This window comes from Ciona robusta, chromosome 10 (genome assembly GCF_009617815.1).
Source record: "Ciona robusta chromosome 10, ASM961781v2".
NCBI classification, from domain to species: Eukaryota; Metazoa; Chordata; class Ascidiacea; order Phlebobranchia; family Cionidae; genus Ciona; species Ciona robusta.
The window spans coordinates 1426782-1438458 of NC_143244.1; the positions used below are offsets into that span (position 1 = coordinate 1426782).

The 11677-nt window shown below is 33.6% G+C and overlaps 1 protein-coding gene across 1 annotated transcript in view; it reads left to right on the plus strand.

Annotated features, from left to right (window-relative positions):
• The window catches only part of LOC149729374 (uncharacterized), a 28927-nt gene extending 19975 nt beyond the window's left edge, over nucleotides 1-8952 (plus strand). Inside the window, exons 25-37 of the mRNA XM_089887299.1 lie at nucleotides 171-382; nucleotides 1673-1856; nucleotides 2221-2347; nucleotides 2598-2740; nucleotides 3122-3323; nucleotides 3676-3864; nucleotides 4190-4310; nucleotides 4653-4826; nucleotides 5322-5410; nucleotides 5915-6020; nucleotides 6315-6385; nucleotides 7042-7912; nucleotides 8048-8952. Of these exons, the coding sequence (XP_089743425.1) occupies nucleotides 171-382; nucleotides 1673-1856; nucleotides 2221-2347; nucleotides 2598-2740; nucleotides 3122-3323; nucleotides 3676-3864; nucleotides 4190-4310; nucleotides 4653-4826; nucleotides 5322-5410; nucleotides 5915-6020; nucleotides 6315-6385; nucleotides 7042-7912; nucleotides 8048-8397 (2839 nt within the window). The 3' untranslated portion in view covers nucleotides 8398-8952. The remainder of the gene's footprint in view (nucleotides 1-170; nucleotides 383-1672; nucleotides 1857-2220; nucleotides 2348-2597; nucleotides 2741-3121; nucleotides 3324-3675; nucleotides 3865-4189; nucleotides 4311-4652; nucleotides 4827-5321; nucleotides 5411-5914; nucleotides 6021-6314; nucleotides 6386-7041; nucleotides 7913-8047) is intronic.
• Nucleotides 8953-11677: the final 2725 nt, after the last annotated feature.

An 11677-nucleotide genomic window follows, 5' to 3' on the forward strand; every position in this document is an offset into this window, starting at 1 on the left:
GGTAAGGTTCAAGAGCGCGGCATACCATGGGAGCCGAGAATTAAACAAGGTTATTACCTTGACACCCAAGATGCTACAACCTAATATTAACTACATGGTTTGAGCAATGCCAGTTAAGTGTCTTGCCCAACAAGATTTTGAGATTACATTTTCAAATTTTTCTATTCCAGGAAGATAAAGATCAAAGCTAAGCATGCGTACAGCAGCAGCGATTCTGTTGTCTCTTCATCTCGCTCACAATCTCGAAGCTCCAATGCTCACAGTCCATCTATGAAGTCTGTCTCTTCCATCTCACAGAGTGACAAAGCACGTATCATACATATGGTAAAAGCTGATGGAAAAGGATACGGATTTTTCCTCAGAGTGAAAAAAGGCGAACCAGGTAACCTTACGTAAACATAACTCTTATTAGGATTGGAATAGAAGATAGGAAAAAAATAAATAACAAAAAATGCAGGAAATAGCTGAAGAAAGTCCTTGCTCTGTAATTAAGTTTAATGTTGTGAGTTAAGCTAATATTTGTAACCTTTTTTGTGTATATTTTAAGCAAGTGTTATAATAATTAATAACAATCAGTAATTTACTAAAATTCTCTTTCTTTGATATTGACAATGTTATATTAAGCACCCCTATGTAAAGTGGAGAAAAAGTTTATTTTCTGGTAACAGAAAACTTGCTATGTCACACTGACTAAATCAATGCACTAATTCGTGCCTAAACTTGTCCAAATTCTGTGAATGATTCACCAGTTTTAAAATATGAGGTCCGGCTAAGTAAACGTTTGCTAAAGTTGCGAAAATTCTGATCTTATTGTTTGAAAACATTAACCCAACGTTTGTTTGTCATTCTCATTGATGCCGTTGCCTCACTCAATCTATTTCCTTGCTATAAGTTTGCTTACATAAGGATAACTGTTGTATGCACTTCACAAATACCCAATTTCTCGCTGACTGCAGCATTAGTCGAAAATAATTTCTCCTAAATGCATTAAGTTTGTCTTTCTACAGGTTTTGCAACCTTAGCACTGATGGTTTAAAATAACTTTACCAATATTAAAACAAAATTAAAATTTTTAAAACAATTCTAAATGCTAAATCATATCCATATCAGCATTTTATAATATTTGGAAGAAACACTTTAACATTAGTGATTAAAAAACTTCTTATGTTTCAGTATTATTAAATCAATCGTAAAGCGTTAAATATTAGAAAACTGTGTGCTTAAATGAATGAATGTAGCTCTTTTAAAGTTAGTTTTAAAATTACCGGCGCTGTGGCACAGTGGGTATCTCGCCTGCCTGTAACCCATAGGTAATGGGTTCAAGGCTCGTCACTGCTACCATTGTGGACGTATGTGTCCTTGGGCAAGACACTTATCGGCAATTGCTCCAACCCAGTGGTCACTAATGGGTTGTCCAAATTACCAGTGATACATAAAAAAATAAAAAAATCCCCCCAAAAAATAATCACCCACAAAGTAACATACATGGTAACTCATAAGCTGGCACGAGGTGTATGAACACCCGTGTGATAACGACTGTCGTTTTCCGGCCACGCGAGGATAAAGTAAGTTACATTTATTTATTGAAATTAAGTTTCTAAATTAATTTAAAGTTATTTTTTCTTCAATTACAGGAAAATAAAATTTCAAACCTATTTTTAAACAACCACAGGAGAATATGTTGGAGACGTTGAGAAAGGTCAAGCAGCTGACTTGTGTTCGCTCAAGGATGACGATCGGATTCTTGCAATCAATGGTCACATGATCATGGGAAAATCACATGAGGAAGTGATTGAACTGATGAAATCAATTCCCAGTCATGTGGTTCTTGTTCTGATTGGTCCTGCTGCTGAAAAGTATAAAAAACTTTATCTTTTGCTTATTTATTTAAAATGAAATTCATATTTTATAATTCATTTCATACAAATCATGTTTCTGACAGACCTCAAATAAAATAAGTAGTTGGTAAAAATAATTAATCGCAGGCTTTTAACCCTTGATGGGACCCTGCCTATGCTTGCCAAAAAATTACTTCAGATTTATTTTGGTACATCTAGGTTTGTCAATGTATTACCACTTTGTTGTAATCAGCTTTCAAAACAATCAAGGCATTAAAATCTGCTCGTGGCGTCTATTATTAAATGCTAAGTAACCACTTAATGCACAATGTTCCAATTAGAAAACCACACACAAAATTACTAACCATTTTATCATTTATAGGAATGCCTGCGAAAATGGGATTTCCGCGGTGGTTGATGGAGCTGTACAGTCTTTTTTGGAGAAACCAAGAGACGTGAACTTGGTCAAGTCATCTTCTGGCTATGGGTTCTACCTTAAACTTGAACATGTGAGTGTATTTAACAATGAATAATCTCATAGTCTTTACAACTGGTCACACGTGTTATAACCCAATGTATTTAATTCCCTAAAAGTACATATCATTATCATATATAAAAAATTCTTGGTTTAAGATTCTTTTTTAGCAATTTCAGTAAAATAAACCCAGTTGTTGTACTTGTATTGTACATGTGTGTAAATGCTAATTTTTCCAATAATAAATCTGTCGAATTTTAAATGAATTGATGTTCTTATTTCAGGGAAGTCCCCTTCATATAATAACTGACGTAGAATCCGATTCTCCAGCACATAACGCGGGGCTCAAGGATGGAGACATTCTTATTAATGTCAATGGGAATGATGCATTAAAGCTGGAGCATGAAGGATGTGTTCAAAAGATTAAGTAAATCAGATTGGTTTAACTTTAGTGTTGTATTTTTTATTGCAAGTATTTTGGTTCATTTATCTGTGTAATGTGTGAACATGTCTCTCTGTTCTTTTATTAAGTTATAAGCATGTTTTGTTTTTTTTCTCAACTAATAATTTTGTAAGGGGTATTGATATTGTCTGCATTATTTATAACTCAAATTACATTTACTGTGTTGTTAGTTTGGAGTAAAATGAGTTTAAAATGACAATTTTTTTTGCGTGGGGATATAAAAAAAGTATTAATTCTCTTTCTTGCAAAAACTAGTAATTTATCTCCTTTTTTATTATGTTAGATAACTAGATAGTTAACCCTTTTATCTACCTTAGGACTTTCTAATTCACATTGTATTTACAGGGATTCAGGGGAAAAGGTGACGTTAACAGTCTCTAGCAAAGAAACTGTTGACATCTTTGCTAAATTGGGAATTGAAGTCAGTGAAGAGTTTGTAAAGAATTGGCCCGAAGAATCAAACTTTTTGATTCCGATCTTAAATGAGATTGAAAAGAAAAAAGAAAAAGTTTTGGAAGTGGTGAAAGAAAAAGAAGAACCAACAGTGGTAAATACAAGATATTTGCATTTTTTTATCATTTTGTGAATATGAACGCCAAACAATGTATTATCAATTGCCTTTTTTAAACATTTTTGTCAAATATATATATATATATTTAAAACTATAGTTGCCACAACACAGTGGTAAGAGTGATTGCTCTATATTCTTCAAGCAAGAAAGGTCGTTGCCCTAAGCCAGTGGTCACTAATAGTTTCAAACCTCATCCGATATAAAATCACAAGTAACATACAAGATAACTCGTAGGTTTGCACAAAGTGTATAAAAAAGAACAACCACAAAGTAATTTCCTGTCATGTGAGAATCTATAAGTTGATTCACATGACTGTTTCTTTACCAGGATTACAAACCAAGGTTGTGCAAACTTGTTAAAGATGAAGGAGGATTTGGTTTCTTCCTTAAAGATGATGACGGTCATGTTCTTGGACATATTGAACAAGGTGGTTCTGCTCAGAAAGCTGGAGTTCAAGAAAGCGATCACATTATTGAGGTTAACGGAGTCAATGTACAAAACGACACCCATGATCAAGTATGTTTTGTGACAATGCTTCTTTTTGTTTGTTGTACATTTTTGTATTATCTTTTTACTAGTGGTGTATGAAATACGATTAACTTGTATGAAATACAACACCTGCATTATAATTTACAACTCTAAAGTTTTCCTATTGCATTGAAATAAATAAAATTTAACTTTTAAGTCCTTTAAACGAAAACTTATTTAACCAACTCATATATTTTTATTTGGCAAAATTTTTGACTATGTGCCATTCTTATGGTTGCGTGCAAAAGAATCATGTTTTATGACTTAACAATGATTACATTGTTACAAAACAAATACTTTTTTTTGTACTCAGGTTGTTGACAAAATTCGTAAATCTGGTGATCATGTGACTTTCCTTGTCGTTAATAAAGAGGAACGCGAATACTTCAAAAAATCTGGGATCGCAATTACAGCAGCTCTACTTACTGGTGCAGGTACATTGGACTAATATTTAATAAATGTGCGTTAAATCCTTGCTACTGATTTTGAAAGTCATTGGTAACATTGTTTTAATGTTGCAAACCTAGTAACATAGTTCTACAAGCTTTATTCAAATTTGTCTTTGTAAAAATAAATTTATAATTTGTTTTGCAGTAGTAAATAAATGAATAAATGCAATTATTTTTTTTCATGTGGTGGGCAACAACAATGGTTATAACTTATAACACAAGTATTCTGTTTCACAAACCACGTACCCCCTCAAATGTTTTTAAGGCAACTTTTCCTGTTGTTTTTCATCATGTGATCGTAATGTTCTTATCCACATATCTCCACAGTTGTGTCCTCTTCTGTCTCTGAGGAAGAAGCACCTTTGCCTCGACTGTGCAAGATTGTCAAGCAGAGTGATGGCTTTGGTTTCCATTTAAATGGAGAGTCTGGAGAAAGACCAGGACAATATATTAGAAGATTAATGAAGGATGGCGCAGCTGAAAAAGGAGGACTACTTAATGGTAAAAATAATTTAACATGTTTTGTGTCTGAAATTCAACTGTATCACCATTCAGCACAATATTTCTACAAATTTAAGTGAAAAAAAAGATTTCTACATATTTAAGTATAATTTCGCTTAGTTAATGTTTTATAAATTATCATCCAATTATATTATTGGTTCCATCATGTAATAATGTAAAGTATGTTCCTAATTTTATAAAAATAAGTCCTTGATAAAGTTGATATGTATACTTAGGCTTTACTATAAAATTCTTGTGAGTTTGGTTGTTTGATTTAGTTTTTATGCTTTCTAGTAATTTGCCTTGTTTGTTCAACTTACTATACTAAGCATACCATTAGGGGTCTTAGCCTAAATACACAGTGAACATTGCGCACATAATAAAGTTGATTTAACGTGCATGTACGTCACAACTCGTGGGCGTACGTCACAACTCTGTGCATGCCACACGTTACACATTAACAAGCGTATTGTTTTTCAAGTTAACTGTTTGCAGGCGATCGAGTGGTTGAGGTCAATGGAACAAATATAAATCATAAATCACATGATGATGTGGTCAAGATGATTGTGGCAAGTGGAAGCGAGGTAAAACATACAAAAAATTATCTAAAGCAAAAACAATGCTAAAAGCCATTAGTGTTTGGGGGCAATGGTCACACTTTTTATTTAATAAATTTTAGACAATTTTTGAAAATTTGGTCAAGTCATGGTAACTTTTAATTTACTGATACTTACTATTTTTGTATTATACATTTAATATGTCTTGTCTTCTGTAAGTGGTTAGCGCGCCTGCCTGTAATCCAGGGGTAATAGGTTCAAGGCTCGTCGCTGCTACCATTGTGGGCGTATGTGTCCTTGGGCAAGACACTTAACGGCAGTTGCTCCAACCCAGTGGTCACTAATGGGTTGTCCAAATTATCAGCCATACATAAAAAGAATAAAAAATCCCCCAAAAAATAATCACCTACAAAGTAACATACATGGTAGCTCGTAAGCTGGCACGAGGTGTTAAACCCGTGTTATAACGACTGTCGTTTTCCGGTCACGCGAGGATAAAGTAAGTTACATTTATTCATTCATATTCTCCAGATCACTTTCTTAGTGGTTGATGAAAAAGCTGATGTATATTACAAGAAGAAAGATATTGAGATTACAACAAAACTTCTTGTGGTTGCTGCTGTGTTGGAAGCAAATGGTTTGTTTGTGTTTAACTGGTCACTACATGTTGTTTAAGTTGCCAACCATACAGAAAAAGGGCAATTTAAGGCTGTAGTCATTCATTAGTGTAAATAGGTGTATAAAATAGATCCCCCATATTACATTTTTTAATTATACCAGAACACTTACGTAGAAATATTATTCTACCTTTTTAGTAAAACAGTGATATCTAGGGGGTTTTTAGTTAAGAGTCTAGGCTTTTTAGCAGTATTCTCAAATATTAATATTGTTAAAATCACATTTGAATTTAATATATTTTTACTTAAAACAGATGAGACCAAATCTTCAACATCTTCACTTGTAGAAGCTGCTGCAAGTGTTCATGCTGAAGCAAATGATGAGGTTTGTATATATCTTACTTTAATCAGTGTGGTTTACATGTTTACACAAAGCATACTCTACTGTTTTCTTGGGGCTCGCCTGTGAATCTTTTTTATTGTTAAACAGTACAATGCGTGCATATTTAAACTTTTTTTGACGACGATTTTATTATGTGCTCGTTCATTGGTGCTCTGCTTTCTTGTTCCAATATTTTTTTCTGATTTTGGGTTCAACTCACACTCAGATAAACACAGCAGTAAAACTCAAATCTTGTCTAACTATACACTAGAGCTGTGTTCCCTAAGCTGTGGTATCAGTACATCTGTTCCCTAAGCTGTGGTATCAGTGCAACCACACAGTAGGTCCCAGCAAACACATAGTAGGTCCCAGCAAACACACAAAATTCAGTAGTGGTTCTAAATTTTATTGCAGTGACTAAATGTCTCTTATATTGTTTTGCATTATGCTTTCAGGCTAGTCGGGCAAAAAGTAATTTAACATAAGGTCTGGGAAAAATAAATAAATTTGCAAAAAAGGTGATATGTCAAAATTTGGAAAACTTCATTTGAGATATGCTACCTATTTTAAAATTTGCTATGCATTATTGCAATTTTGTTTTAATGCCCATTAATGTTTCTTATTCCTAAGAAAATTCAAAAGAATCTATTTCTCTGTAGAAACATCTTGATCCTCCTGTTATTGATTTCCCGGGTCCACCAGAAGATGAGCAGGAGCTGAACGAGGCGATCCGAGATGAAATTCGAGAAGAAATCCGAGATGAAATTGCTGATGCGGTGGAAGACAAAATGGAAGACCAGCTTGAGGAGCAAAGAGAAGAAGCTTTGGAGGAACTCGCTGCAGCCGCTGCTGTGGCAGTGGTGGCGGATGAATTCCAAGAAGATTTGAAAGAAGAAGTTGCTGAAGAGATCAGGGATGAAATCCGGGATGAAATTGAAGATCGGGTGGAAGATAAAATCGAGGACGCAATAGAAGATGCAATTGAAGAAGCAATCAAGGAAGAAGTTAAAGAGGATATGAGACACGATCTTGCTGAAGATTTGAAAGAAGAAATTCGCGAAAATATAGTTGATGATGTCATTGATGTCAGAGAAGAAGTAAAAGATGAGATCCGAGATGAAATTAGGGAAGAAGTGGCTGAAGCAATTGTGGAGGATATTGTTGATGAATACAAGGAGGATAAAAGGGAAGACATCATGGATGAGCTTAAGGAAGAGATAAGAGAAGAGTTGGTTAAAGACATCAAAGAGGAAATGGTGGAAGAAACGAAAGAAGATATTGAAACTCGATTAAGAGAAGAAGTAAAAGCCCAGCTTGAACAGGAAAGGAGAGAGCAGATGGAAGAAGAAGAACGAATGAGAGAAGAAGAAAGAAATAGAGAAGAAGAGAGGTTGAGGGAAGAAATGGAAGAAAGAAGAAAGGCAGAGGAGAAAGCAGAAATGGAGGCAAAAATAAAAGAGGAATTAAGAAAAGAAGTTGAAAGAGAGATGAAGCTGGAAGCTGCTGCAAGATTAAAAGAATCTATTGAAGGTGGAAGATCTTTGTTGGAATTTTTAATTTTAATACTTTTATAATTTTTTTTTTTTTAAGAAAAAAATTTTGTACTTCTTACTTTTTATGAAAAATATATTTTAATTCATATTTCTTAATGTTTCTTTTTTACAGAATCTGCTCTGCCCCCACCACCAGTTGAGGTTGTATCGCAAGAACCAATCAATAACGCTGACATCGTCAAAGCCGCCGCTGCTCTGCATACAGTCCGAAGATTTAACGAACCTGCTCCAGCTCAGAACTCAATTAGGCCAGGTGGACAAAACACGTTTAAAAATGCAATGTCGAGATTCCAACAAGATGGTGCAAATACAAAGCCTATCTGGGCCAAAAACATTTCAACAAAAAAACCTACAGAGGTTAATAAACCCACAGTAAATGGAAACGCAAAGCCAAGGCAAACCAATTGGTCAGGAAATGGAATGTCTCTCAATATTGTTGAGACATCATCAGTTTTTGATTAATTTTATGTGTTATAATTTAATTATTCCACTTATAAGTCTTCATCTTAAGTAACATAATAAGTCATAACATTTCTTCCAAATGAGAAATAAATTGGTGCCAAGGTGTCTCAACTAAAATAGCAAGTAAATTAATCAACAAAATATGTAACTTTCATTTCGCTGTATTTAAAACCACCTCAATGTATTTCCTTGTTGGAATAGTTTTAATCTTTTGTAAATATCTTGATTGTTCAATAATATGTTCACTAATTGTATACTTTTGTGTAAATATGTTCATCTAATTCCAAGTGAACAGAAGTGATATTACAAAACCATATATTTTAAATTTTGTCCAAAAGTTTAGTTGCAATTAATTTTCTAACATAAAAAGCATTAAACAGCAGTTGTGTTGGACATTTATAGTAATGTTTTTTGTTAGAGGTCTTTTAATGTCGCTTTGCAGCTTAAAACAAAGGCATGAACAATAATGTTAGAATTTGTTTGATTACTTTTAAAGTCATTGTGATTGCTACACTGTATTATTTTTTAAACGAATCAATAAAAGAAACCAGTATATACGTAACGCTAGAATGCAAGGGTTTAAATTAGAATTTTAAGGTTGACATTAGGTCTAAAACAGCAACAGTTGTTAAAATATTTTTTCTCTGTGTGTGTTAAAACAGAAACAAGTTGGTATATTTAGTATAAATGAAATTGAGTTAAAGTTTTTTGAGTATGGTGACTTCAACAAAAGACAAAATAAATTACGTAACACATACGTGGTAACTCATAAGTTGGCACGCTAGGTGTTTAACACAACACCCGTGTTATGACTGCCGTAAATTGTCACGCCACGTGAGGATAAACATGTTATCCTACATTTTTATTAAACATTTTAGTGTGAACGACACAAAAGCCCGGTATACATGTGTGCTACACAAAAACTTTTGTGGTAAACCACTTTGTTCTGCTTATTTGAGCAAAACAGTAGGTACGCTTTTTTAACGGCACTATTTTCTACTCTTTTGATCCATAGCGTATTTTAACAACTGATGTTTTCATGTTGATTCACTTCTCATCGTTCTTCAGATAACGTGATCTTCGTTATCATTTTCGAAGAGATAAATAAATATAAATATAATTTTATGAGTGAACAAAGTTTTTGATTATCTAGCTTATAGTATTAAAAAAGCGCTTATTTTAAGCGTGTTTTGTGTGCAAAGCGGCGTGACCGAAAAGACCGCATTTATGCAGCAACGCAGACAACAATAATGTATTTGGTTTCGAGAATTTTCTAATTGTGGTAAGATGTGTAGGGCAAAATGGTCTTAGTTAAGTGCATGGCGTAGTCACTTACAACCAAGAAATTTTATGAGTTTATTTTGCAGTTTTGTCACAAAGTAGTGTTTGTTTGGCTCAGTCGCTGAGTGTAAATAGTATTCGGCTTAAAACAGAAGTTTTTTAAGACAGCCTATATATATCTAGCAAAAGAACACCGCACTACCGCAGTAACAATAAGTAGGTTAATTGATATATGTCCATTGTGGACTTTTAAAACCGGTCCTTAAAAACAATATAGATTATAGGATATTGGATAAACACAAGCATTAGCCTTTTGTCTCAAGGTGCTTATGCCTTGATCTGTCCTGCTGCTTATAACCCATTTTCTACTCGAGTTTTTTTTTGTTAAAGCAGGACAGAGGCTCTTCCTCGAGGTCCAAAAATGGGTCATACAGCACATCATAAATTAAGACTGTATAATACAAACAAACTCACGATAGCCTCCCTTCGTACTTAGGTGTTGTGTCTAACTTTAGACCTTTGTTGCTGTTTAAATTTTACTAGTGCTTTCTTCCTGACAGAATTATTTACACATGTCTGCTTGTTGTTAAATAATATATTATAGCCAGAAGCAGTATAGCCAGAAGTACATCCAACTACGGAATACTTATTGACCATGCTTAAATAGCTTGCTTAATAATTCTGGTGGCTTAGAATTTAATGTAAATAAAATTATGAAGGTGTGCTGCATTATAAAACTTGCCAAATGCCTGTCTACTAAATTAAATATAACCAAAACGTAGGTTTTTTGTGTTGGTAAACTGAATTTGATTGCTCGTCTCTCTTTATGCTTAATAAACTGATATTTATATACTAATAAACCTTTTGCCCTGCTTTATATGTCTGGTATGATTTTAACTAAACAAGAAAATATCCCTGCGACACGTTATGTGATAAACTGTAAGTTAAAACAACCTAGAACTGGTATTTAACCTACCAACAACTGCTAACTGCATTCAAAATGACGGAAATATATCCGGTAAAATCGCTTATGCGTTTCGAAACTCCGGGCGTAAACTATACAGTTGTTTTTAATGCACAACTAATTTTACAGTAGGATAAGGCTAAATAGAGATTCTAATATAAATCTTGTTTTATAATATCGAATATTATGGTGATTAATACTAGCATCAGCAATCAGCTTAGTAATTAGTTAATATAGTATAGTATATGCTCATGCCTACGAATCTTAATAGAAACTACATTTATCATACAGTATGAGTGGATATGCAGCTCTTAACTGCTAAGTACTATAGCAGAAAATGTCTTAGCGTTTTCAGATTTTCTATAGACCCTGAACGCCGAAAAGGGTGGCGTAATTCAAGGAGGAGACCAGAGATAGTGGCTAAGTATTGTTTTCCTCGAAGTTACTTCGATAGGTAAATTTTTACAAAGTTACTGTAAGTTTCGTTGCCAGGTGTACTTGCTACGTTAGAGAGCCAAAAAGTAAAATCACGGCAATTTGCCAGCAAAACTGCAGCTATAGCTATATATGTTATGCACCATATTTTAATGTTATGCATTTTTGTTTGTATTTTTATAGTTTAAACATGTTCCTTTATGTTTTTGGTTGGTATACTTGATAGTTTCTGTTTTTTTATTCTTTTATCGGTGGAATGTTCAATAAAAGAAAACCATTTTTACGCAGAGAAGTGTTCGGTTCTTAAAAATTGCAATATTTAGGGTTTTAGACGAATAAACAGCACACAGATACGTTAAAATTGTATGCATTGTGATCCGTAATAGCGGCTACTATGACGTCATAGACTGACAATGGAGTTTTGAAACGCATGAGCGATTTTACCGGATATAAAATTAATTCAAGTCATAGCGTAAAATTAATTCAAGTCGTAACGTAAAATAAATTCAAGTCGTAACGTAAAAATAATTCAAGTCGTAACGTAAAAATAATTCAAGTCATAACGTAAAATTAATTCAAGTCGTAACGTAAAAATAATTC